The following is a 26983-nucleotide window of genomic DNA, read 5'->3' as shown; positions in this document are numbered from 1 at the left end:
GCGGGGCGGGCGCGGCGGGTGCTGCCCCCTGCCGGGCCGCGCCGGCAACTGCGCCGCCACCGGGGAGCGGGGGGTCCCGGCGGGTGCCGCGGCCATGAGCGCCGCGCTGGTGGGGTACAGCAGCTCCGAGGAGGAGCAGGAGGAGGACGAGGAAGGGGGGAGCCGGGGCGGCGGCGCGCAGGGGCCCCCCGGGGCCAGGTGGGTGCGGTGGGGGGGGTGGTGGTGGCAGGAGCGCGCGGGAGGCGGAGGGAGCGCGCGGCCTTCCTCCTCCTCCTCCTCCTCCGCTTCCTCGTTCTCACCCCGCTCCGCTCCCCCAGCGCCGGCCGCCCCCGCCTGCCTGCCCCCGCGGGCCTGCCGGGAGACCCGGACCCGGAGGAGGCCGTGAGCGATGACAGCTCCCGGCACGGCGGCCGCGTGCGCGGCTTCCCCCACGAGCGGGGCAACTGGGCCACGCACGTCTACCTGCCCTGTAGGTACCGGGACCGGGACGGGATGCTATCGGGACCGGGACGGGACCGGGGGGATAACGGGACGGGGCTCAGCCGCTGCGCCCCGGAGCCTCGCCCGGTCCCGGCGGGGATCCGCGGCCAGCGCTCCTCTGGAGGCCCTGACGGCGCCGCTCCGCAGACATTGCCCAGGAGGAGTTCCTGGAGCTGCTGGAGCTGATGGTGTCCCGCGCTCGCACCTACGTCCCGTCGTTGGCTGCCATGGAGGAGTTCCACCTGAGCCTCTCGCAGTGCGTGGTGCTGCGCTACCACTGGATAGAGCCCTTCGTCCGCTGCCTCCGGGAGCGCCTGGCCGCCTTCCACAGGTGGGTTTGGCAGAGCCCCGGGGGAGCGCTCCTCACGCCCCTCCTCTGCCCTCGGCATCCGTGGTTTGCCAGCATCCACGCCCTAAGGTGTTCCTGGCAGCTGGTGCTGGCAGAGCATTAAAGCCCTGGGGATTTTTCCTCACTGCCTCAGGATCTGGCACGTCAGGTTTTGGCTTTCCAGGATCAGGCTAGAGCTGTGCCATCCCCTAAACCATGGATGGCTCAGGCACCTGCTGAGCATCACCTGCTTCAGGGCTTCTGTCACTGTCCAGGCTTCAGAGGGCTGGAACTGGGAGGGGAATTAATTAATTTGAACCCAGAAACGTTCTGGTTGCACCAGTTTGGTCCAATTGCAGCATGCATTTGCCTGTATCTTTCCATGGCTTGGTAGCAATCCTGGCACCTCCTCATCCTCTCCTTTTCTTCTTTTTCTTTTACCCCTCCCCCCCGCCTGCAGCTGAAATAGGATCTTTCTTATTTCAGGTTCTTCTGTGTGGCTGACCAAGTGAAGGTTTACACCAACCAGAACAAAACTAGGTGAGTGCACAGTGGAGCAGCCTGCCTGCCCCAGGAGAGCACTGAACAACGTGCTGGGTTGATGGGCGGTGTCACCCTGCCTGTCCCACGGTTGGGCCGTGTGACAGCACAGTATGTGATCACTTCCGTATCATCTCCAGGCATTTCACACCTTTCCCCAGCCATCTGTACAAATTTTTAGCTTTGGCGCTGATCCTCTGCAAGCCTTTGGTCTCATTAGCCGGCGTGCACAGCCTGGGGCGAGCAGAGTGGGACCACCTCTTTTGGCAGCAGTGCCAGTCGTGAAATTGTAGTGCAGGTCTTCCAAGAGCTGCAGAGAAATAGCTGAGATGGTGCTAATTCTCCTGGGCGTCAGCTCAGAAGCCTGATTCCAACGGAATGCAATTAAGTTTTTTGAATGTCAAAGTAAAGGTGATTAAAATTGCAAAATGTCGCTGAATCTGGCGGGAAAGGCAGCCTAAGATAGTCATGGGTAGGAAAAAGTGGATATGGAACCTGGGTGACACTTGAATCTTCCACTTCCCTCCTGAAGGGGAGGAAATGATGACTCTAAAGGACTCTAGAAAGTGTCATCCAGACAGTTCTTGAGGAGGTGCTGACCGCTTTGTCACATCTCTCCAGCTTGGTACTTCCCATTCCCTGCTTCCCCTCCCACTGTAAAACCACTCCAGCAACTTCCACTTTTTTAATGCAGCTCCTGCACGGCACTCTGCTGAAATTCCCATTCAGCGCATCCTTTGCCTGGAAAATTAATTTTCATGTCTCAGAAGGTACTGGGTTAACCTAGTAAATCTGCATGGTTTATCATCCAGTCCTGCTTCTCCCTGCTACCACATTTTTACTTCTGTTTTTCTTCAGAATACAATCAGCATCCCTGGATTCTTAAACCTGACATTCCTCAGATTTTCTTTTGTTAGAGAGTAGGGAGCTTGCCCAGTCGGAATGCAGGGCTAAGTATTCTTACGGCTGTGCTTTCTGCAGCATGAAAGGGTGGTTGCTGTCTCTCCTTGTCTTTCTTTAGGACATTTATTGGCTTGGAGGTCTCTGCTGGGCATTTCCAGCTGCTGGAGCTGGTCTCGGAGGTGGATGGAGTTCTAGAGGAATTTGACCTTCCCACATTCTACAAGGTGAGGCGTTTCCTGCTTACTCCCCTGCCAGTCTGGACATGCTGGCTGGTTCCCTGTGAGATGTTCACTCAGATAAACAGGAGCCAGTTGCAGTCACTGCCCCACTGTGCATGGAAGCAGGGTTGTCCTAGAATGGAGTGGGCACTGTAAAATCCTTGTATTTGCCTTGGGCATTAGTCCAGCCTTCTTGCTTAGTACTAGCTTTGGGAACAGGTTTGGGAATTTGAAGGGCCAGATCCCAATTTGTCTGTCTCTAGAGCAGGGAGCTCATGTGGGTTATTCAGGAGTGACCCATGTACCTGCTTCAGGACCAGCTCTGAGAGGTTCTCCCACAGCTGCAGAGTTGAGCACAGGGAGGCTGGGAACCAGGCAGCCTTGCCCTCTGGTGTCCAGAAAGGCTGTGGGGTGGGGAGCCCAGGACTCCTCCTGCCTCCAGCACTGTTGAGTTGGCAGAGGTGACTCCCAGCTTCAGGATCCTCCAGCCTTTGTGATCCCAGACAGGGCAGGATCATACCAGATCTCCCACTGTGGCTCTGTGCATCGAGCAAAGCCTCTTTTAACCCTTACATTCTGATCCCTGTTTTGTGTTCAGAACCCATCGTTCCACATCAGCTTGGCCTGGTGCGTTGGGGACCTGTCTGGCAGGCTGGAAGGGCAGTGTCTGCGGGAGCTCCAGGTGTGTCCCTACGTGGTGTGGAGAGCACAGGGAGGGCAGAGCTGGAGTCCAACCACATCTCCCAGCCAAGGGTGGAGAGTGCAAAACTCTATTCACCGAGCAGGACAAACTTCACTGGGTTGAAAGATGAGAAGCTTTTGGGGGGAGTGTGGGTTAAATCACCCTCCTGAGGAAAGTCAGAGGCTTCCAGCTGCAAATGGCCTCATCTGTGACATGCTTCAGAGAGGGAGCTACTGACTCCATCCTCTGCCAGATCCACCCTCCTGGTACTGACTCCTGCCTCTGTTTTCCAGGACATTGTGGATGGCTTTGAGGATTCAGTGTTCTTGCTGCGTATCCAATGGGAGCAAATCCGCTGCAAATCAGGGAACAAGTACTTCTCCTTCCCCTTGAGGTAGGGGCTGGTGGAGCTGTGCATTTTGGAGCCTCAAAGAGCCTGATGCTGGACCAAGGACTGTTGTCCAGCGCAGCTCTGGGTGCCGTGGGCTGTCATGCACCTCCACACTCTTCTTGCCTGCTCAGCGTCTCGGTGGTGTTTGTGGTCTCAAGTCAGGCCACTTCCAGTTTGAGCTGCTGGCTGAAGAAAAGCGTGTTTGTAGCAAATTTCATCCTCGCTGCTGGATGTGCTGCAGTCAGCACTGGTGGTTCCAGACATCCCACGGTCACTAATTCTGCTGCTTTTTTTAAAAAAAGAAAAAAAATCTACAAAAGCCATAGATGCCTTATGGGAAGGAGGAAGAAGGTAGCGTGGGAAGCTGCTACTAAAGGGTGAGTGTCTCACGCAGTGGGAAGTAGCACTGCCAGATCATCAGGAGGCTCTGGGCATGTTTTGAGTAACAAGAGGCAAGGATGTGGAGCTGGATCGTCTTGCCAGAGTGTTTTCCTACTGTCAGCCAGCTCGGACAAGCTCCTGAGTCATGTTGTGTCCCTCTCACGCTGCTGCCGCCTCTGCAGAAACATTTCAGTGTCTGATCCTTTTGCCAAACAAGAGCTTGCTTCCAGGTGTGGGTGAGGCCTGGAATGGACAGTGTCAGTGTTTGCCTGAGCTGGTAGGGCAGTGCTCACAGGTGAGTCAAGGGATGGGGGCTCTTGCCTAGGCTCCATACTTTTTCCCTGTGTGATCAGCACCCCAAATGCCATGATGACCCAGGGAATTGCAGGCTGGACGTTGTCCCTTGGGAGAAGCTCCTTTTTAATCCTTTTGTTCCTGCGCGTTGGTCAGCTGCAGCCTCTCAGGTATTTGGAGCAGAATGCTGATGTGGTGCCCTGAATCTTTTATTCCATATCTGTATGGGACTTCTGAACAGTAAAAATCTGTCTCCTTGTGTCATAAAATTGTGTCCGTGGTGTACTTCAGCCGCTTCCTTTCAGACATGCACAAGCTTCACATGAGGCCACGTCTGCAAGTGTTCCTGGGAGCTCTGTGCTGCCTGTCCTAGCACACGAGAGTGGCTTTGTCAGTGGGAGCATCTCCTCACCGTCACAGTTTTTGTCTGTGGGAACATCTCCCCACAGCAGGGATCTGTGTCCGTGGGAGCATCACAGCCAGTTGTTGCTGCCAGCAGCCTTTCAAAGTCCTCGACAAAAGACTGTTAAGTTTGTAGCCAGTTAGTTTCCGGGATGGGGATCTGCAAAATAAGTTTCTCTCAGGGGAAGGAAAAACAAACAAAGGTAGAGATATATTTAGCCCCCGGGGACTTCAGCGAAACCGGTTTCTCCCGGGTTAGTGCTCAACCACCAGCCCCAGCCGGGCCTGGCACAGCACCCAGTTGTGTAACATCGGGTGTCAGAGACCCTCGGGACAGGGGCTGTGGGGGCAAAGTTGGGAAATGTGGCGGCTGCTGGCGAGGCCCGACAGGGCGGGGATGGCGGCAGGGCCGGGTGCGGGTGCCCGCGGGGGTGGCGCACACGCTGGGAGCGGCGGTGGGGCCGGGGGGTTCTGTCCGCTCTGCCCCTGCCCCGCTCCGCTCTGCCCTGCCCTGCTCCGCTCCGCTCCGCTCTGCCCTGCCCGCGGCTCCACCGCGCACACACGTGCGGGGGGGCAGCCCCGCCCCTCTGCCTCGCCCCGCCCCCACCGCGGCCCCGCCCCTGGCGCGTCCCCGCCCTGCCCGCTCCCACCGCTCCCCGCCGCCCGCAGCCACCGCCGCGCCCGCGTTCCGCCACCCGCTCCGGTGCTCCCGGCGGCGGGCAGAGCGCGGTAGGGCAGCCGAGCGGAGCCGGGCCCCGCCGCGCCGCGCCGGCCGCCCATGTGCCGCGCGCCGCCGTCCTGACCTCACGCACAAAAGGCGGGCCGGGACGCGACGGGCCGCGCCTGGCAGCGCCGCCCATGCACCGTGCGCAGCCCCCCGCGGCGGCTCGGCCCCGGGCCATGAGGGCGGCGTAGCTCCGCCACCGCCGCGCTCGGCCCGGCCCGGCCCGGCGCGGCCGGGGGCAGCCGCGACCCGGCGGCGGAATGGCAGGAGGGGGCGGCGCCCCCTGGCGGGCGGGCGGGCGCCTCCCGCCGCTCGTGGTGCTGCTGGTGCTGCTGGCGGGGGCGGCGGGCGAGGAGATCAACGCCGAGGTGAGCGAGGGGCCCGGGGGGCTCGGACACCCCGAGCGCACCGCCCGCACCTGCGGGCACGGCGCGCCGCCGGCCGTCGCAGGTGCAGGCGGGGCGGGGAACGGGGGGGGACCGTGTCGCCGCCGGGGACGGCGGGCAGCGGTCGCGGGGCGGGGGGAGGAAGCGCTTTGTGCCCGGCGGAGTAGGGGGTGAAAGGGCTTTTTGATAAAGACTCTGCTCCACCACCCTGCCGGGGGAAGGGGGTAAAAGAAATTAACAGATTTAATGTTTTTAGAAATTAAAATGTTAAACCGTTTTTGAGGAAAAAAAAAAAGGATAGGAAAATAATTGGGATAGGAAAAGGACTGGAGAACCTGGAGAACAAGACTTGGAAGAGGAATGAGATTTGGAAAAGGAAAAAGACTTGGAAGAGGAGTAAGACTTGGAAAAAGAATTGGAAGGCATTTAGAAAAAAGTTGTGAAGATTAAAAGGAAAACCCCCCTAATTTAGAATACGAAAATAAAGAATAAAAGGAAAAAAGAAAGTTACAAAAGAATAATAATAAAGATAAAAATAAAATGCAATTACAGCAGACAAGAGGAGGCGGAGGCTGGGGCAGGAAGGAAGAGCCCCAGCGTGCTCCTGCCCCCCGCCCGGGGGCTGCAGCCCCGCAGGACAGAAGCCCCTTTGTGGGTGCGGGCCGGGGTGGGGGTCCCGGGCCTCACATCCGTCTGCAGCTCCCACGGGACGCCTCCGGAGAGGAGGACGGGGATGGGCAGCCTGCAGGCAGCCTGGCCCCCTGCCAGCTGCCTTGTCCCTGGAGTCAGGGCATCCGGCAGCAGACCCCGAGATCACCGGATTCCCCAGCTTTCAGGGCAGGGCAGGGACTCTGTGCCCTGCTGCCGCACCGCTCCTGCCCGGGGATTGCGTTTGCCGCTGGCAGCTGGCACTGACCCCTGCGAAGGGACACCGGGCTGGGGTACAGCCAGGCAGGGGGAAGGAGCTCCAGGCTGGGGAGCTGTTCCCTGCCGGGGCTGACGCTGGGCTCTCCCGGCGCAGGCATGGCTGCGGCTCTATGGGTACCTGCCGCAGCCCAGCCGCCGGATGTCCACCATGCGCTCGGCTCAGACCTTCTCCGCGGCGCTTGCCGAGATGCAGAAGTTTTATGGCATCACCGTCACCGGCGTCCTGGACGAGGAGACCAAGGCGTGAGTTTCTCCATTGTCCCCTTGCTCGAGCAGGTCGCAGCTCCACTCCTGGGCTCTGTGGTTTTCTCTGACAGCCCCAGGGCTCTGCTGGCACCTGGAAAAGTGGGTGCTGTCCCCCTTGGGAGCTCCATCTCCCCTTTTGGGGCTTGCACCCCTGTAGCCAGGACACCATCCCTGCTGCCTGTGGGAGCTGTAACCCCTCAGGGACCTTGGCTGTGGTGGGCTGAGCCCTGGCTCGGTGTCCTCCTGGCAGGTGGATGAAACGTCCCCGCTGTGGGGTGCCAGACCAGTTTGGGGCACGGATGAAGTCCAACATGCGTCGGAAGCGGTACGCGCTGACAGGGCGGCGCTGGAGCCAGAGCCACCTCACCTTCAGGTACCCAGCACTGCCAGGGATTCCCTGCCCCCAGCCCTTGGAGAGCCATTGATCTCCTCAAGGAGTGAGTGCTGCTCCAGGCCTTCCCTAGTGAGTTCTGTCTCCCCAGCATCCAAAACTACACGGAGAAGCTGGGTCGGTACCACTCGTACGAGGCTGTCCGACGAGCGTTCCGGGTGTGGGAGCAAGCCACGCCGCTGGCTTTCCGGGAGGTGGCCTACGAGGACATCCAGCAGAAGCGGAAGAAGGAGGCTGACATCATGGTGCTCTTTGCCTCTGGATTCCATGGAGACAGCTCTCCTTTCGATGGGCTCGGGGGATTTTTGGCTCATGCCTACTTTCCTGGCCCTGGCATGGGGGGGGACACTCATTTTGACTTGGATGAGCCCTGGACGCTGGAGAATGCAGATGTGTCTGGTGAGTTGAGGGCCAGGGAGGTGGTAAAGGTGACCAGAGCAATCTGGTGGCTATCTGGGCTGAAGGGGGAGGCTGTGCTGGTGTGGGCAGGAGTGGCAGGGAGAAGCAGGTCCACCTTGGGTGGTACAGGCAGATCCCACTGGAGCACCCCTGTTGCAAGGTGCTGGATCTACCTTACGTGTTGTGTCCTCCACCCTCTCTTGCTGATGGAGCCTCTCCATGCAGGGAACAACCTTTTCCTGGTGGCTGTGCATGAGCTGGGGCACTCGCTGGGCTTGGAGCACTCCAGCAACCCCAGCGCTATCATGGCCCCCTTCTACCAGTGGATGGACACAGAGAACTTCCAGCTACCCGAGGATGACCTCAAGGGCATCCAGCAGCTCTACGGTGAGGAGGTGGTTGGGGGATCAGGCCAGAGGTGGGATTCTGTGCCTGTGTGTGTGTGGAGAAACTGAGGTGCAGGTGCTGCTGGTCTGCATCACCACATCTCTTCTCTCACCTGCTTGATCCAGGTACCCCAGATGGGCACCCTCAGCCCACCAGGCCTTTGCCCACCGTGACACCCCGGAGACCTGGCAGGCCAGACCAGAGACCCCCTAAGCCTCCCTCTCCGGGAAAACCAGAGCGACCACCCAAACCTGGCAGCCCAGACCGACCTGACCAGTATGGCCCTGACATCTGTGATGGGGACTTCGACACGGTGGCAGTGCTGCGTGGGGAGATGTTTGTGTTCAAGGTACCTGCCAGGACCCCATCCTGCCCCTTCTGCGAGGTCCTTGTGTCCTCCCCATCCTCTGCCCACACCCCGTTTCTCCCCAGGGCCGGTGGTTCTGGAGGGTCCGGCACAACCGGGTGCTGGACAACTACCCCATGCCCATTGGACACTTCTGGCGGGGCCTCCCTGGGGACATCGATGCTGCCTACGAGAGGCATGATGGGAAGTTTGTCTTCTTTAAAGGTGAGCAGGGAAGCTGGATGGGAGGGCTGAGGTGGAAGCGAGACGCCAGTGCCCCCACAAAGCTGCTGAGAGCTGACTGGCTTCATCCCATCCTGATCCACCTCCCCAGCCAGAGCTGCTGCCTGATCCCAAGGGGTCAGGGTGGCCACAGGCATCTACCACCATCCCTATCCATGTGTGCACCTGCCACAGCAGCTGAGCAGTACCTTCTCATCCCCCTTCTCTACCTCTTTCCCCTCTAGGTGACAGGTACTGGGTCTTCCGAGAAGCCAACCTGGAGCCTGGGTACCCACAGCCCCTGGTCACTTATGGGCAGGGCATCCCCTATGACAGCATTGACACGGCTGTCTGGTGGGAACCCACGGGACACACCTTCTTCTTCCGTGGGGACAGGTGAGTGTCTGTGGGTGCCTCCTGGCCCCTGTCAGGGGGAGAATGTTGGGCAGTGGGGACCCCTGTGCTCCTCACCTACTTCTCACCTCCCTCCCCAGATACTGGCGCTTTAACGAGGACACACGCTCGGTGGACCCCGGGTACCCGAAGCCCATCTCTGTCTGGGTGGGCATCCCTCCCTCACCCAAGGGAGCCTTCCTCAGCCCAGATGCTTGTAAGTAGAGGAGGAGAGGGGTGGGTGGTGGTGAGGGGTTGGGTCTCAGGGATGGCATTACCCCTCTGCTGGCCTATCCACATGGGATGGACTTGGGGAGTGTCTAGGAGTCAGCAGTGAATCCCTTTCTGAACGGTTTCACTAGTCCTGGAGCAAAACCTGTTGTCTTGGGCATTTGCAGGGGTGCCCAGGTTCTGCAGTGTCCTGTGCCCACCTAATTAATTACTCTGTGTCTCCATCTTCTCTCCACCAGCCTCCACCTACTTCTACAGAGGCACAAAGTACTGGAAATTCGACAATGAGCGTCTCAAGACAGAGCCAGGTTATCCCAAATCCATCCTACGGGACTTCATGGGCTGTCACACGGAGCTGGTCCCAGACCCCAACCCCCGCTGGCCCGATGTGGACCGACCACCCTTCAACCCTGATGGGGATGGGGGGACTGAAGGCGAGGAGGAGGAAGAGGAAGATGAGGATTACAATGATGGAGATGGCCAGCCGGGCAGGGATGTGGACGTGGTGGTGCAGATCGACGAGTACACGCGCACCATGAGCGTGGTCATGGTGCTGGTGCTGCTGGTGCTGCTGCTCTGCATCCTGGGCCTCATCTATGTCATCGTCCAGATGCAGAGGAAGGGCACACCTCGAATGCTCTTGTACTGCAAGCGCTCCTTGCAGGAGTGGGTCTGACCCTGGCTCCCTCCCCCAACTGCCCCACCACCATGGTGCTAAGATGGACCTGACATCTCCCTCCCCTTGTCCCTCACCACGGCCTCGGCCCCTCTACCCCATTGTTGCTTGATGGCTCCATCCAGCCTCAGAAAAGGGGGGATGCCCAACCCCCCCAGCCCCCCCAGAGCAGCCGGGCTGGGACCGGGGATGATCATGGGGGGGCTGGAGGGCATCCAGGCCCTACCTGCTCCCCAGTGCCTGTGCATCCCCCCAGCCGTGACCCTCAGGCTGCCACCCATCATGTGCCTGCCTCTGCCATGGGGTCCCTGCAGAGTCCCTTCCTCCTGTGTGAGCCTGCTGCAGCTGGAGTGGTGAGCGGGCTGGGGGCTGCTCACAAGTGCTGCGGGCTGGCAGGTCTCAGCCTCTGGCACCTGCAGTGGTGGGGAGGAGTGAGCTGAGCTCATGGCTGTGTTTCCTGTTGAGCCACGGGGATACAGGGATGTGGTGCCTAAATACAGTGTGAGTTGAGAGATGCCACCTTCACAACCCTGCTGGGGCTCAGCTCGGCCTGGGCCCTGCTGCTGCCACCGTGGGACAAAGCCCTGGGGCACATGGCCCTGTGGGCAGGGCAGTGGGCACAGCCACCTTGTATGTCCATTAAACGGGTCGGGTGTGTGGAGAACTGTGGTGCCGTCGTCCTTCCTGCTGCGGGGGTATCCTGGGAGAGTTTGGGGCAGATTTTGTGATAATGGGGCTTGTCTGGGGGCTACCCCCACAGGGTGCCATGCTGGGGGATGTAGGGAAGGGGCCAGCATGGTCAGTGATGTCCCTGCCCTGGAGCTGCCAATTTGGGGGGGCCAGCTAAAGCAGCCCCCACCACCCCCACCAGTGGACAGAGCGGCCTTTCAGCAGCTCCCATGGCAGTGACAAGGGCCTTGCTGGGAACACAGGGTGCCTTGTTCTCCCACAGCCAGCACTGCACTTCAGCCCCGGGCAGCCGCCTCCCTTCCCTGGGCAGGGGCTGGCAGCAGCTGGGGGACCCTCCTGGAGTCACTGCACAGGGTGCTTCAGCTCCCTGTCCCCACGCGGCCCTGGCGAGTTGCCTGGGGGGAAGGGGTGGCCATATCCTGTCTCACCACTGCTGTCGCGGCAGAGGAAGGCAAGAGGAGTCACGACTGCTGCAGAGATCAGGGAAATTATCATGGGAGTGGGAAAGATTAGGCGTCAGGGGTAGGAAACTGGCTTTTTCTGGGGAAAAATGTTGCTCAGCCATTAATGGGAAGAAAAACCAAACCACAGAGGCGGTGATGGAGGTAGCAGTGTCCCTGCCTCTGCTGGTGATGTGATGATCACGGTGGTAGCCAGAGCCAGGTCTGCTCTGGAGCTGCAGGTGCAGCCCTGGGGTGGGCAGCAGAGGCCTGGCACAGTTGCTGCACTGGTGGGGAGGCTGGTTGTGCTGTGCTGAGTGAGGGGGTTGTGTGAGCCTGACCCATCCCTGTGGGGATGACCCTGTGGAACTGCGGAGCATCCCCCATGTGGGAGTTGATGGGAATTGACTCCAGCCTCCCCTGCAGCAGGACCAGGGCCAGCACTGTGCCAACACCTGTACCCTGCCTCTTCCTCCTGGGCACCTCTGTCTTGATACACCCCTGACCTGCTCCCCTTGCCCTGGTGCTCCAGCTGCCCCCTCTGCTCTCATCCCCTCCCACCAGCCCTGGTGGAAGGGTTCCCCCATTTAATGGATGAGGATATGAAGCCTTTGTGCTTCCCCCATCCTTCCCCCTCCCCAGGGCCCAGAGCTGTTGGCTCAATTCCCGACTGCTACAACCACTTCCCAGCACTGAATTACCCCGAGCTGCCCAGCCACTCGTCAGCCACTAATTACTGTAAAAGGGAAGGACTGATGCTGGCTCTCGCCCTGCTTTCCTGGTGCTGGGGGGGAACCCTGTGGCCTGAGTCACCCGTCCCCTGCCCCAGCTTCCATCCCTGCCTACACTGGGCAGTGATTTCCAGCCATGCGCCGATTCCCTGGAAAACATGCTTGGCTCAGACTCAGCACATCGCTGCAGCCAAGCGAGAAGTCAAAATCAGGAACAGAAAAACCCTGAGGAATTGGGGGGGTGGGTGGAAAAAGGTCTCCAAATGGCTCAGGGCTGTTGTATTCCATCAGCCAGGCTGTACTGGGTCACATTCCTTGGCTTTTAACTTTTCTTAGCTTGCTTTTGACCATTTTGCCCCGATTTGTGCTTGTGTGGGTCTTCCCCAGAGGTGAGGGAGGACCCATGGCTCTGCTGGGTTGGGAGCCCTGCCACGGGGCAGCCCAACACTCCAGCCTGCCCTGAATCGGGGCCAGACTGGCACCAGGAGCTGCCAAAAGCCATGAACCTGGCCAAAAGGCGAGGCAGGAGGAAAGCATGGCCGGGATTAACTCTCCCCACCCCCACAGAGCCTGCTCCAGAGGCCAGCGCAGATGCATTTCCCACGGCAGATGCATTTCCCACACTGGATGCACTTCCCGGGGCAGATGCATTTCCGACAACAGATGTATTTCCCACGGCAGTAGTGTTTCCCTTCTCTCCTGGGGATACAGAAGGCTCGATGGGGTGCAGGGCTGAGACCCCAAAGCCTGCTACCTGGAGAGACGCCTGGCTCGCAGGGAAAGCCAGGGCTGGAGAAGGATTTCCAGGGCCAGATGCTCATGGTATCCCCACCATGGCAGGGGAGGGCCATCCTTGCTGATTCAGGATGGAACAGGGGCTGGGAGCAATTCCCCAGGGGGAATTAGGGATGCTGGGAGCAGAGGCCCAGGCTTCCACACTTGGTGAGCTGGGACATCACTTCCCACCCCCCTCCCGCTTTTCCCCGGATGCTGCAGCAGGGCCGGTGCCAGGAGTCCAGGGCCATCTGGAAACGCTCATGGACAGCAGAAAGGGACCCTGCTGGAGACAAAGCCCAGCATTTCAGCAGCGCTCAGGCTCTGCTGGAGGATCCTGCGCTGCCCTATACGCCCACAGTGGGGTCAGCTCACCTCTGGACACTCACAGGTGTGAGACCTCAGGAGGGGAGGCAGGCACCTGTTATAAGGGACAGGGCTGTGGGAAGCAAGGGGGAGTGTGAGTCTGGCTGAGCCTGGCCCTGGCAGGCACTGGACTGCCCTGCCAGGATCCACTCCCACCAGGCAGCTCCCTGCTTCCCAAAAATAGGTTGGAGAAGGCTGACCTGGAAAAGACACTGGGAGCTCAGTGTCCTCCAGGCCCTGCTGTGCTGGGGTGGCCGCTGGAGTGTGGGTGAGGGGGTGACCAGGGCTGGCAGGGGCTCTGTCTGCCTGATTGGCACTATCTCAGGAGAATCCTCCTCTTCCTCTGCAAGCCAGGGCACGATCCCCTGTGCAGCGCTGAGGAAAGGACCCGGAAAACACAGAGGAAGCCAAGCTCTGTGCAGAGGAAGAGCTGGGGCTGGGATACAGCAAGCAGGGACCGGCCAGCTCAAGGTCGGAGGAAACAATGCTGGGGATGGAGGGAAGGGCCACGGGGCCCTGGGAGGGGTTGAACCTGCTGGCTGTGCACGCTGCAGGCAGGGAGGAGGCTCCGGGTTCTCTCGGGGAGGGGTCAGAGCCAGAACGGCCCTGCTGCGGGTGGGATGCAGCCACACTGAACTCGGCACGTGCATGTGGGGCTCATGCCCCTCTCCTTCCCTCTAATCCACTGAGCAGCCCCCAGCCTGCTCCTCGGGTGTTGAGACCCCTCATCTCACAGAAAGTCATTTCTGCAGCTGCGACACATGAAATGATGGTGAAGCAGATGGGCTGCAGGTCTGCTTCAGCACAACTTGGCATCCATCATCTTCTCACCTCTAGCGGCTCTGAAGCTTTCCCCTGTGCATCCCAGGGTAGCTCTCACGGTGCACAACTGCTCCCTCATCCAAATAAAATCATGCTTGGGTGGTCCCATTTTTGCAGCCTGCCAGGGGAAGTTCTCACCCCTCTCCTGCAGGCGCCAGCAGGGCAGATCAGCTCTCTCTGCATGCAAAGTGGCCAAAGTCCCCAGTACCGTCACTCAGTTTTCCTGGGCGGTGGCCAGTGGTAAAACTCAAAATAAATATTTCCCTTGCTTCCAGCACTGCCTGCCCCACATTAGACAACAGCTGCAGAGGATTAACGTCGCCCTGGAGGTGTAATCCCTCTATAAAGATGACAACATTTGGCCCAAGACATCTAGGGAGATGCAGAATGGACAAGGAAAAGAGTTTGTCCCAGATTTTTTTGATTCCTGCTTATCACCTCCTTGATCACAGCTCTGTGCTTCTGTGCCAGGACTCACTTAGTAGGAAGGTGACAAAGTGCATGGGAACAAGCACAGGCATAGACAGAATCCTGTACCCATGTCCTGCAACTCTGCTGGGCCAGATACCCAGGGTTCTTCTGCCCCAGCAGCAGAGCAAATGGAGAAAACCTTCCAGGAAAACCCCACTGCCTGCTTGCCCTGCCAGCGGCTGCCACCTGCCCAGGCAGAGCCACCTGGCCCAGCCTTGGCTTGCACCACACAGCGACTGCCAGCTGCTCCAGCCTGAGCCTGCTGCTGCCTGGCCCAGCCCAGGGAGGGTCTCTGGCTCCCAGGAGCTGCAGCCTATGCACTCACCGTATTTCAGCACCCAAGCTTTCAAAGGGAAGCTTTGCCTTTGATGTAGAAAGCAGCTCCCAGCACTGAGGTCCTGATCAAAGTGCCCAAGTGCAGGACCTTGCCCCAGCCAATGGAAGACAAAGGCAAAAAGCTGGTGCAGGGAAGGAAAACTCGTCTTTGGGTGGGCCCTGCTCTGCCCCAGGTTGACACCAGGGCCCCCTGCAAAGAAAGATTCCTTTCTCTCCCACTAGACATGGATGGCAGCAAGGATTTAGGCAGGAAGTAAGGAGCAGGCCACCCACAGAAAGGTGAATGAGGAGATATTTAAGACCTTTTCTCCACAGGCTGCCTGCACTGAACCAGGAGTCCCCTCTGCCCACCCCTCATACCCAGCTGGGGCTGCCCTGGAAGTAGGCAGGCAGTAGCCATCAACGAATCCCGTATCTGCACCCACCTCCATCCTGCATTCCTCCACTCTTTCCATGTAGGAGGATGTTGCATCCCAGCCAGGTCGAGCCATAACCAAAGCAATAAGAAGCTGGGCGCTCCACCACAGGAGTTTTGCTCATTTAAGAATGTCTGCTGACAGGATGCCTTTGACATTCTGGCCTATCTGCTAGCAGCATCCTCTTCTCCCACAGGGATAGCATCCAACTTCACCCACCTTCAGCAAGATGGCTAGTTTTGATGGGAGAGGGGGATTAGAAGAGGAAGATTTTGGAAGAACACTGTGTAAATCACCAAGCATCTGGCCCTAAAGGAAAGAGCCGGTATCCGATGATGCTCCACTTTGTGCAGTAAGTAAACAGGAAGATTCAGTATTTTGTTTTGTATTAAAAATACACAGAAGGTCCATATGGATGTAAGGGTTTGTGGCTGGGAGTTTATTCCAGCAAATCCGCTGGCACAGCTCCTAGAGGTCATGCAGGAGTTGGCAGCAGGGCCCATCTGATCTCTGCAGAGGCAGCCAGCTCGGGGCCCAGGGGAGCCCAGCCCATCCTAATGCATTAATGCTGGTCACTCAGGGTGAGCTCAACTCCTCAACGACAAGGGGCAACTCCAGCACAGGCTCCAGCAGGGCAGGGAAAGGCAGCAGCAGCTCCTGCTGACTGTTCAGCTGCCAAAGACTGCTAAAAACACATGGTATTGAGCAAGGGCTTGCGGGAAAGGATGCACATTTTACCCCGCTGGGGTCTGATGGTTCCACTCAGCAGCTCCTGCAGTTCTGGTAAGCTTTGCAAACGTGGAGAAAGCCTCACCGTGGACTTCCATTAAGGCCAACCCTTGGCACATGATCCAGTGCGATTCCACTTAACAAATCAAGTCCAGCCAAGCCTTGACATTCAATGCAAAATGGATGCTGCTTTCTCATGTGGGCTTCCTTGGCTGGGCTCCTTGGAGCTACCAAGCTGTTCAGCTGCTACAAGAACTGCAAAGGTCTTCTCCAGAAAGTTTTCTGCAGGTGCAGCATGAGGCAGCACCTCCAGTTCAAAACCCAGCAGCTCTAAAGGTGCAGGTGAGGCAGCTCCATTACAGGTGTCCTGAGAGCTTTGCCACAGAGGTGCAGAAAGAGGATGCACAGGCATGCCAAACCTTTAAATGTGGTGGAGACTCAGTGGTCAGGATTAAACCCAGAATAAGGCAGACGCCCCCCAGCAGGCTCTCCTCCTCCTGGCAGGGACCGGCTTTGCTCTAGAGAGCAGTAATGTAAGTGAAGTCTTCCCCATTCACTGCACAGCACAGGGAAGGATCAGTCACAGCCTTTGGTACCTGACCTCCAGAGTATCTGTGGGGGGCTTGGCTGCAGGAAGGAAAGGCATCAGCTACTCCCAAACTCACCCCATTACTGACGGAGTCTCTGGCCTCCCCCTCACAAACCTTTCTACAACAAAGGCAGATTGGTTTGAGGCAGGGAAGGGCAGCTTCAGCACAGGAAAAGACTTCCGCTCCTGTTATGCTGCTTTGCTAAACCTCCCCTTTGATCCCTGGGGAAAGGGACAATTTGGCAGCTGGAAGACTATTGTGTACCTCATACTGTAAGCAGCTGCTAAAGGCTTGGCTGAGAGCTGGACTGAGTTGGTAACTACACAGCCAACAAAACTGTGCCCTAACAGGCAGGTAAACCTAATCTGTCACTGCTGGGGAAAATGGCTTCAAGGAAAAAGGGAATGAAAAACCCATTTCCATGAACAACATGAGTTTTTGTCATAGTACCACAAACTTCATGGATTGGAGACAGATTCTGTCTTCTCTGTGGAAATCTCACTAATTTTCCTCTCACCAGATTGCTGCTGTTAATGTCTCTGCTATCCCTTAAACAGTGAGGGTGACGATCAGTCAAGTTCAGAGGCAAATTCTAACATCTGGGCTCTCAAAGGAATTCTTTTGCACTTTCTGAAGCACTAAAATGGGCAAGTTAAGGATCCACCAAAGGAGGAAGAAGACAGAAGCAGATTTACAGAGCCAAATGTTTAATAACTTTTCAAGAACAAGTATTACATCCATATTTAGAGCATATATAAGAGATGGAAAACAAGAAAATAAAAAATAAAATTGCTAGCTTCAAGAGGATACACTTAACTCCACAACTCCTGCTGAATCCCTTCTTTGGAGGCACAGTGGCCACTTTGAGCAAGACAAGACTGGGTACCAGGCCACCTGCAGTGTTTAGGCTCAGCACTTTAGGAATAGCCAGGAAAACTCTGACTCTGTACAATTCGCACGCCAGCAACATCTCTTCCCAATGTGGTGTTATTGCTGGACAGAGCAGGGAGAAGAAAGGAGACACTTACAAGACTTGGCAGCACAAGACAACAGTACTGGGAGGACTCCAAGCACTCCCCAGACACCTCTGTGAGGCTGCTATGGCCCAGAAGGCAGTAACAGATTCCCCAGAGGCATTACCCACAGTTAACACTGCCTTCTACCTCCCACTACAATCACCCCCCAACATCCTCCCTCAGCAGCTTGAAATTTTGCCCAGGAATCTTCTCTGCTAAAAGAAGTGCCTGCATTGGGACTGGCTGGCCCTGGCAAAGAAGGTGCTTCCTCACAAGCCTCAAAACTGCTGCATGTTGCTCAAGATTTCTCAATATGCCAGCATGTTCACTCCTCTACCATCACGGTGGGAGCAGAGCTTGGCATCTCCTCCTGCGGGGCAGCCATGGTATCTCCTCCCCCCACCATGGCACCACCATCTGCACTAGGCAGGGAAAAGATCAGAGGAAACTCATTTTGGGCTACAGGGACACAAACAGCATCTCTCCTGGAAGACAAATGCGGAGCTGCAGCTGCTCTGAAGAGCAAAGTTGCTGAGCTGAGTCATGGATGAAAGCTCTGGAGAGATGCCGGGAGGCTGCAACTGCCCAGAGTCCTTCAACACAAACAGGGGGACATGGGGAGCAGCTGAACGGCTCACCCTGCTCCTAGATGGGAATGACAATTTCCATGTGTTTTGGAAGGAAAGCTACCCAAGCAAGGCACCCCAGACAGACTGCTCACCCTGGCAACAGAGAGAGTGCTCCCTGGCTGGCGGCCAAAGCTGGCAAGAGCTCTGCTGCCACAAGAAACTCCGGGTTGCGAAGGCAGCAGGAGGAAGAGGAATGCTAGTCTGGCTCACGGTTCTCCCACCCTCCTTCCCACATCTAGCTCACCTTGGTCTTGCTCTGGACAGGCAGATACAGCTTGAACTCAGCTGGGAGCTCATCCTCTGAGTACAGCCGGTCAGAGAAATACACCCGGCGGATGCGACAGTTGGCGTGGATCTGAGAGTCAAAACAAAGAGTCAGCCCACTTTCCATATGCTCTTTCCACATCCAGCTTTGGTGTCGTGCAGCAACACGGATTCTTTGGCTCAGCAGCTGGAGATCTACCTCACTGCCTTGCTTTGAATCTGACAGGGCATCAGAGAAAAGTTGGCCTGTGCTCTCTGCTTTGCATTAGATGCTCTCTCTCTCCAGTGATGAACACTCAATCAAAAGATTTGGCCAAGCTCTGGCATCTCTACCAACTGAGATCTGCCTTAGCTGCTAAGGGGATTCTCTGTTGTGAACTCACCTCTGCTTTGCTGGTATCAGCATTTGCAAGAACACCCACAGCCTCAGCCTGCTGCATTTTTAACACACCCACTTCAGGGCCTCCCTGAGGTCAGGAATGAGCCTGTCCAGTCTGTTCTGCCTCCACTATCAGCTGACAGCAAAGGAGTTGCCCTGGTCCCCGCTGTGAGTATGTGAGAAGGCAGACAACTCCCAGCTGACTGCCTGCACCTCAGCGCAGCCCTGCAAGGAACTGCAGCACTCCCCTGATACTAAGGAACAGGCACGCTCCACACACAGACATTCCTCAAAATAACACACACCACTGGACACTGTGAACATGACTCCCTAGCATATGGAACAAGTTCCATGTCCTCAGCAGGAACAAACACTGCATCAGCTCTGTTACAAGGGACTCAGCGAAGGCAGGGTCACTCCACTACCACTAGGAAACCAGCTTCACCAGGGATATGAATGGTCTGTACAGCATGGGTCTTTCCAGTTCAGCCAGTCACTGTCTGGCCTAGCTGGACAGCAAGGCAGCACACAGCTAATTCCCAGCAGACCTCCACCTTCATGGCATGCCAAAGGGAACTGCAACTCTCACCCTAACAACCAAACAGAGAAACAAGACGGAAACAGGCTCCTTCATCCCAGTCTAGTCTAGTCAAGTAAAGTGAGGCCTCAGTCGGGCCTTTGCTCCCCTTCCACAGTGCTCTACAAAGAGCAGGGCTGGCAAAGGAACCATGAAGGGCTAAGCCTGGATTCCCATCCTGCTGTCCCAGGCAGCAGAACATCACCAGCCGTTGGTTTCCCAGGGCAGGTGGTGCCTGCTCCTCACCTGCACTCTCAGGGTCTCGATGTAGTTGGTGCCGTAGGCGCGGCGCGTGAAGTCAGACAGGTTGAACTGGATCTGGTTCCAGCCGTCGTCCAGCCGCATGGGCATGGTGCAGATGAAGGGCTTCACCCGAGTCGTGCTCTGGTAGTTGCTCGCCCGGAAACGCCGACGGACGTTCTTATCGTCCAGCACCTGGGCAGGAAGGCAGGCTGCTCACCCAGGCCAGGGCCCCGACTCCCCAGGACAGCACTACCCGTCTCCAAGAGGGCTCTCTACTCCCACCCCTCCATTCCACAGCAGAAGTAATTTTAACCCAGGAAACAGACCCATTTTCAGGAATAGCAATGATGTATTTGTGAGCTGACTGATGCCCCCATACCAGAAGACCTGACACACCACATGGCCAAGAAAGCAAAACTGTTTTGGGGATCACTCACTGCCTGGGACAAGTTCCAACACAAGACTGCAGGCTCTCTGGCGCCTTCGTCAGTGGTCCCTGGAGGGGCCTCCCCACTGCACACTCCTCACCTGCACTTCAAAAGTGAAGTATTTTTTCAGGTTCTTGATGATCATCACTAGGAAAGGTAGTTTGATGCCCAGGGTCTTCTTTGGGTCAGCAGGGCACGTGATGTACGTGGTACTGGGAGGTGAGAGAAAAACACTTCAGAATCTCACACGGCACAAAGTGCACAGCTCGAGACAGCCCAAGTCTCTCCCTTGGCCCAATGAAGCCTTGGAGGACAGGCAGACATGGGTAACTGTGATCGTAAGATCTCAGCAACAAAACAGGGCTTCCTGTAACAGGAGGGAGAGTTTCAGAGTTGGCAAAAAAAGATAAAAGGCACAAAGAATGCATTCAAAGGCCACTTTTCTCACCCAGGGCATGAAACACCTTCCTGGACAGCTTCACCTCCCCAGTTTCAAGGCCATGTCAGTGCTGTTTCTTAACACAACCTCCTCCTACCCTTGAATGAACAGGCAGAGCCCTCCAGAGCACAGCAGAGGCCCCGTGTGCTCTACATGGCTGAGAAAACAGAGGTCACGAGCCCTAGAAGTACACGTCACGCCTGGCAAGTTCTGTATCAACACTTCTTGGAGGAAGAAAAGCGTTGGCTCAGTCCGTCTGCAGGAGAGGAGTCCACTGCCCTTATAAGGAGTGCCCTGCTCTGAATCAGCCCTGGAGAAGCCTTGGAGACTCTGAGCCCGCTCACAGAGCTGGCGTCTGTCTCCTGGGGCGATGGAGACAAGGTTGCTAAGAGAAGCTCCATAAGCAACTCCCCTCATAAATATCCCTTTGATCTTCCTGCTGTAGGGAGAGCAGCCATCACGTGAGGAGAACAGGCCCAAGACAATAGAAGATGCAGCCGACAGTGCTGCTTTTTCAGTAACTGGCGGCGCTAACTGGGGCTGGGTATTAAATATCGTAGTTTTTTTCTATTCAAGCGATGGAAAAATAATGGGATTTTATTTTTTATCCCTTAGCCCCAGTGAGGATGAGAGAGAGAGCTCTACAAGTATGTCCAGGGAAAGGCACAGTACAGTGCCACAGAGGAGTATCAGTGATCTGACCCCAGATTCTTCAATTTATTGACAAAAACATTACTATCACATTGCAGTAGAGTTTGAAGATGATGTCTGCTGGGCACTGACATCTTTCACTCTGCTCCAGGGCAGAGTGTGTCCCCCCAGAACAGCAGAAGAGGCCTTCTCCTACCTGACATTTGTTCCTTCAATCTCCAGCACCAGTGACTGAATGTCATTGTCCGTGATTCGCTTGATGTGGCCATTGCGCACCTGGAACAAAAGCAGGGCAGATGCACAGACTTTACTTGAGAAGGAAAAAGGAGGCAAACACAGCTCCATTAAGAGAAGGAAAAAGACCCCAGGAGGACCCATCTACATTCACTTAGCTCCTACTCTCCTGGACCTCGCAGTTTCCAAGGCTTTGATCACTGCCCCAGAGTGCCAGGACTCTAAGCAATGGTTTATGGCCCAGCATGCTGCACATACACCGAGTGCAAGACTTCCATCTATCAAAATATGCTACTGCGAACACAGGGGACTCGAGCCTCATGTTAGAGGCCCAAATAAACAAACAAAAAAGAGCAAGAATCAAACTTGAGAGGAATAAGGGGTAAAAACAAGGACAAGCAATACAGGGGAGCCACCAGCCAGCCACTGGTTACCAAGGGGACTAAGTTTGTACTGCTGGGCACAGCTGACTGCCCCCAGGGAAGGGCTGGAAACTCACACACACACACACTCTTGCACAATCATACACACTCTTGCACTCTCACACACACTCACTCACACACACTGGCACACTCAAACACACACACTCTCACACACTCTGATACACGCTCACTCACACACACTCTTACACACAGCACAAGTAGTGCACACCCTACTAAGGCTGAAAAATAAATGGTTTTCCCCACATCACAAAAGCTTGAGATATTCCCTAAAGAATAATAATAATAATAATAATAATAATAATAATAATAATAATAATAATAATGATTCCCTAAAGATCTAAAAAAAGTAGAAATCATGGCCTGCTGGGTTTTTTTGCAAAGATATGATAGTCTACATTAGGACAGCTGTGAAACCAGTAATCTAGGGCAAGCACCTAGGATACCAGGAGAACGTCAAATACTGTTTCTAGTTCTCACTAAAACGACAGAGGCATTTCATGCACTGCTGAAGAGAGCAGGGCAATCCTCACAACAAGCACAGCCAGGCTGGCCATGCTTCTCCAGGACAGGAAGAGAGACTATTGCAGCTGAAAGGACCACTGCTGACATCCACACTGAAAGCAGAGCTCCTGCTCGCCACTCACAGGCCACACAATCATAACAGTATCACCCTGCACAGGACAATTCACGTGGGAAGGTGCCTCAAGAGGTCTCCAGTCCAACCTCCACCTCCAAGCAGGGTCAGCCCAGCCTGCTCATGGCTTATCCAGTCTGGCAGCACACTACATCCCTTTGTCTAAGAGTCTTTAATGTGTCCCGTCCTTGCAACATCCAAGTAAGCTGTTGATCCCTTTTTAAAGTCACGAATATTTGTGCAAAACACAGACACACACACACAGGCAGTGTGAGGCATCCCAGTTCTTCAAAAACTACATGGGTACCCCACCGATGGGAAACAGGATGGGTCCGTGCCTCCTGTCCCCCATCTCACAACTTGTAAATGCTCACACGAGTGCACTCAAACACCACTGTTGTCTGAACTGCCTTGGAGACTTTTGTTCTTGCTGAAACCACAGGAAATTCAACCTACGGCTCAAGCACAAATAACCAAATACAAGTTGTAGCCTTGGTCTCAGAGGATGTAACAAGCATTTTGCAGAATCACTAAACCACGGGTGGCTCTCGAAAGGGGGAAGCAGCACAGCTCAACATCTCCGAACATCCTGAGGAGGGCTCCTTGATGCAAAATACCCGGCGGAAGGCACGGGGCCTTCAGAACCTCTCTAAAAACTGACAGGAGGGAGAAACAAAGCCATGAGACATTCACGACTTCTCCTACAGCCTACAAGCCGCCACAGAGCCCAGCTCTGCGTGCCTCTGGCAAACCTGTTGGAAAGGTGGCTCACGGAGCAGAGGAGACCCTCACCTCAGCCCCACCAGCGGCCAAGGGGCCTCGGGCACCGGCCTTGGGCATCCCGCTGCCTACGGCCAGTGCTGGACATTGGGCAGCTTCCCACATCAGACTCCCACAGAAGCTGCAGCTTCTGCCCATCAGAGGCAGAAAAGACTCCTATAATAACACATTCCCCTCAGAAACACCCCGCGGGGGGTCCCGGTAACCAGTTCCCGAGGGATGCCGGCCGAGAGCAGCCCCACAGGTGTCCGCGGTGCTCGGGGGGCTCCCGGGGCCCCTGTAACCCGCCCGCTGCAGCTCCCGGCCGAGAGCAGCCCCACAGGTGTCCGCTGTGCTCGGGGGACTCCCGGCCGCCCCGGGCCTGCCCCGGCAGGCTGAACCGAGCGGCCGCGCCGCTCCCCGGGCCGCGCCGCTGCCCGGGCGGGCCGCCTCACCTTCTTGTCCCAGATCTGGAGCGGTTTGCTGCCGATGCTGTAGAGCACGGAGAGGAAGCCGCTCTGGAAGGTGTTCTTGAACATGCCGGGGCCGGGCGGGCCGGGCCGCGGCCGCCGCTCTGCCAGGACGCGGCGGATCCCTCCGCGCCGCGCCGCCGCCGTCACCGAGGAACTACTTGGGGCGGCCCCGGATCCACTTCCCGGGTGACGGCGGTGTGGAGCGCTGCCGTGGTAACCGCGCCGCCCGCTCGGCCTCTGCCCCGCTTGCTCGGAGGAGTGGCAGGAGCCGAGCCCGCCCCGAACCGTGCCCGGCCCGCTGCGCTTGGGATCACATTCCCTGAACGCCTGGGCTCTAGGTAGGGACGCCTCTGGAGCATCTCAGTTCTCCCCCTGCAATTCACGAACCTCAGTCCAAAAAGGTCGTTTGCTTTTCCCAAGGATTCTTTTTGCCCATGAGTGTTTCTCTCCTTTTTTTTCCTCCTAGGGGCTCCCTGTGCTGGTTTTACAAGGCTGGAGCGTTCCAATGGTGTTTGCTCTACTTCGTTGCTTCCTTTAGCCCCACTCTCTCCTGGGTGCCCTAGCAACCTCCTGTGTCTTCTTGCTGCTCTAAGCCAGGCAGGGATAAGAAACAGAGCCCTGGCAATTTGGGGGGGTTGATGTACAGCTTTATGGGTGTGAAAATGGCTTTAGTACAGACAAGGCCTTGGCACAGCTGAAGGGGCTTAACAGGAGCAGCTTGGGCCAGAAATTACATTTCTAAACTGACATATATTACATTTCTTCCGGCTGCAATAACACCTGTTTACATTATCGATTTTCAATGTACAGACACTAAACAGCATAAAAATCACCATTCTGCACAAGCTTTATGTTAACTCCAGGCCTCTGTTGCCCACTCATGCCCCATCCAAATCCCAACAATGTTGTCTGCTAGTTGTGCTTTGGCTTTTAGTTGTGCCATGGGCTACAAATGTTCTGACTGTCCCAAGCGCACAGTCACTTGCAGCAACCTGGTTAGCAGTACTTTCTCTTTCCTTCCTTCACAATTTGTCGCACAACCAAGTGGAGCACACAAAAAGCAAGGCATTAGTTAGAAATTATCAGCTATATTTAGTCAGAGGGTTAGAGTACACTTTATATGGCACGATGAAATAACTTGTTCCCTTAATCAGATGGTAGGAGACAACTGGGACAAATATCCAGCTGCCATTCCTGAACAGCCGGCTAATTCACACTCTCTCCACTTACCACTTTAATGTCATGTTTTGCTGCACACAGAAATAGGTTGTGGTTTCAAATTGTCCCTATTTCTCAATTAATTTTAACAAAATGTAGTACCCGTTGCCCCTCCTCCTTCCCCAGGCATATGTGGGCTAGAGGAGAGGGCAGAGACAGAGAACCCTGTAAATCATTAACTCATATTAATAATCAAGGCTGGCATTTGGGAAGAGGGCTCTGAGAGATGTATTTCCCAGACTCACACCCTGATGTTATCCACCTTGAAGATTGCTAGGAAGATGTTGGCATGTTACCTCACCCCTGCTTCTAGTTCCCAGGGTGTACAGGAATTGGATTTGGGGGAGCAGGTGGAGGAAAAGGCCTATCTTAAGAGAATAATCTGGTCCAAGAAGTGAGCAGAGGTTGCCTGCTCCAGAAATAACTGCCCACTAAAGCATTTCCTTCCTTCAGAGTTCTCAGCAATCCGATGCCTTCAGAGGAATGAGATTTTCAGGAAGCTTCTGAAATGTTGCTCCTCTGAAGTGTCACATTGCTGGGTGCAGTTAGGAGACCAAAATGTAGCAGGTCTCTCCAGTGTCACCAAGTCTGTGCTTGCCTTGGAGCACATGGTCCAGGTTCATGGCCTGGGAAATCCTAACCCAGGCCATTGCCCTCTTGGCTGAGGCTGGAGAGCAGATGCCTGGGGCTGGGCCAGCTCCAAGGACAGCGCTTGGACCAATAAAATCAGCACTACTTTCAGTCAGTTCCTTTTTGAGCCAAAAGCCTTCACGACATGGCAAAATCAAGAACAAAGTAATGACTCCTGCAAGGAGTGTGAGATTCTGGGATTTTTCCAGATGACTCCAGCCTGGATTTTCCTGCCAGGAGCAGCACTGGATGAAGGGCAGCTGTAATGGGAAAACCAAAAAGAAAATTGGGCAGGACATCCATAACCACCACATGCAAGGAGAGGCAAGGCCCAAAAGTGGCTTTGGGTGCTGGAGCAGCCCAAAGGCTTTGGACTGCATGCTGGCTGAACTCCGAGCAGTGCAGAAGGGAGGAAGCTGGGCTCCTGCTGAGCAAGAGATCAGAAGAGAACAGGGTGTAAACATCAGTGGGTGCAGAAGGAGGCATTGCCAGCATGTACTGGAGCAAGTGGGCTGGGAAAATCAAGGAAGGAGGACACACTGCCTTGGTGGGACAGCTGTGCAATGCGATGGAGAAAGGGGCCAGGATGAGCAAAACCTTTTTGACTCCAGACAGACTGGAGACAAAAAAGGCTAGGCAAAGAAGAGTTTATTTCTGACAAACAACAGTTAAAAGAGTCACTGAGAGCATTCTCTGGAAACAAGCTGTTGACTTGGGGAGGACATGGGCTGCAGCAGGCAGCAGGTGGCAATGGGGAATACGATCCAACAGCATCAGGAGATGGATAGATCCAGGCAGCAACAGTGCTCGGATATGCCACTGTGCTGCAGGAACCTCAGCTCAGCATGTGCTCACAGTGCTGCTTCTGCCCAGCGTGGGCCTCAGGTGGGCTCTGCCATGGGCTATTCCCTGCTCTCACCGCTGGCCAGAGCTGCACCCGCCAAAAAAAGTCTTGATGAATTTAGATGCCAGAGATCAGCACAGTCCTGGATACAACAGAGCTAAAGTGTCATTAAACTGTTCCTTGGCAATGGACCTAGCCCTGCTTTACAGCACCAGTAGGTTAAACTTACCTGATGCCCACGTACACATCTGGCCTCACATCAGCAAATCTCCATGTGTGACAAACCACGACAATGTTGGCTTCCACCTGTACCCATTACAGGCTTTGTGCAAAGACTCAGTCCTGGAATTCTGTTTTGGCCAGTGCCCAGGGCTGGGTGAGAGCAGCACTGAGTGGTTCTGTGCTTGCAGGAGCCCATGGCTGAGCTCCCCTCCCTGGGAAATAGCAACACGTCTCTATTTTCCAGGCAAGAGCCTTGTGTCAGAGGTACTCTTTCCCCTGGGCAGTTTCAGTATAGGGGAAAACTTAATGGGCAATGAAGGAAAGGGACAACACAAGAGAAATGACCCTGTACAGTCATATAGAGTCCAGGTGGAGGCTTTTAGACAGAATTTCAAGTGGTTCATTAACACCTAAGACCAGAGCCCAGCTTAGCCAGCAACCATCATTGCAGCCAGACTCTCCTGAGCACTGCCAGTGAAGCACCATGTCTGAGGATCTCTTGCAAAGCAGCAGCTCCAAGCTCAGGGCTTTGCAGTGATGGTGCTGGGGAGGAGGAGGAGAGCCTGAACCTGAGAAAGAGGAAGAGAT

At 56.0% G+C, this 26983-nt stretch overlaps 3 protein-coding genes across 4 annotated transcripts; 2 read left to right on the top strand and 1 right to left on the bottom strand.

The window, feature by feature from the left end:
* Positions 1–15: 15 nt before the first annotated feature.
* USB1 (U6 snRNA biogenesis phosphodiesterase 1) lies at positions 16–4486 on the top strand. The gene is made up of 7 exons (XM_085071505.1): positions 16–198; positions 318–469; positions 628–811; positions 1295–1348; positions 2370–2475; positions 3068–3151; positions 3445–4486. The coding sequence occupies exons 1-7, from the start codon at positions 95–97 to the stop codon at positions 3547–3549; spliced, it is 789 nt and encodes a 262-aa protein (XP_084927631.1). The 5' UTR covers positions 16–94; the 3' UTR covers positions 3550–4486.
* Positions 4487–5264: 778 nt separating this feature from the next.
* Positions 5265–10611, top strand: MMP15 (matrix metallopeptidase 15). Its single transcript, XM_085071500.1, has 10 exons — positions 5265–5711; positions 6751–6899; positions 7153–7275; positions 7385–7692; positions 7918–8079; positions 8205–8428; positions 8512–8650; positions 8893–9043; positions 9142–9257; positions 9511–10611. Exons 1-10 carry the CDS (start codon positions 5604–5606, stop codon positions 9945–9947), a joined length of 1917 nt encoding a protein of 638 aa, XP_084927626.1. The 5' UTR covers positions 5265–5603; the 3' UTR covers positions 9948–10611.
* Positions 10612–17002: 6391 nt separating this feature from the next.
* On the bottom strand, positions 17003–23671 carry CFAP20 (cilia and flagella associated protein 20). 2 transcript variants are annotated; one of them, XM_085071499.1, is made up of 6 exons: positions 23464–23665; positions 21135–21214; positions 19949–20060; positions 19424–19612; positions 18202–18312; positions 17003–17305 (listed from the first exon to the last, which is right to left on the bottom strand). In XM_085071499.1, the coding sequence occupies exons 1-6, from the start codon at positions 23545–23547 to the stop codon at positions 17300–17302; spliced, it is 582 nt and encodes a 193-aa protein (XP_084927625.1). In that variant the 5' UTR covers positions 23548–23665; the 3' UTR covers positions 17003–17299. The 2 variants fall into 2 exon arrangements, with proteins under 2 accessions (XP_084927625.1, XP_084927624.1); XM_085071498.1 differs by lacking the exon at positions 17003–17305 and having other exon boundaries at positions 18193–18312; positions 23464–23671.
* Between the last annotated feature and the right edge of the window lie 3312 nt (positions 23672–26983).

This window comes from Lichenostomus cassidix, chromosome 11 (assembly GCF_008360975.1).
Source record: "Lichenostomus cassidix isolate B80296 chromosome 11, HeHo_3.0, whole genome shotgun sequence".
Lineage (NCBI taxonomy): Eukaryota > Metazoa > Chordata > Aves > Passeriformes > Meliphagidae > Lichenostomus > Lichenostomus cassidix.
The sequence above is the reverse complement of the archived record's forward strand: the minus strand, read 5'-3'. Positions and strand labels throughout refer to the sequence as shown.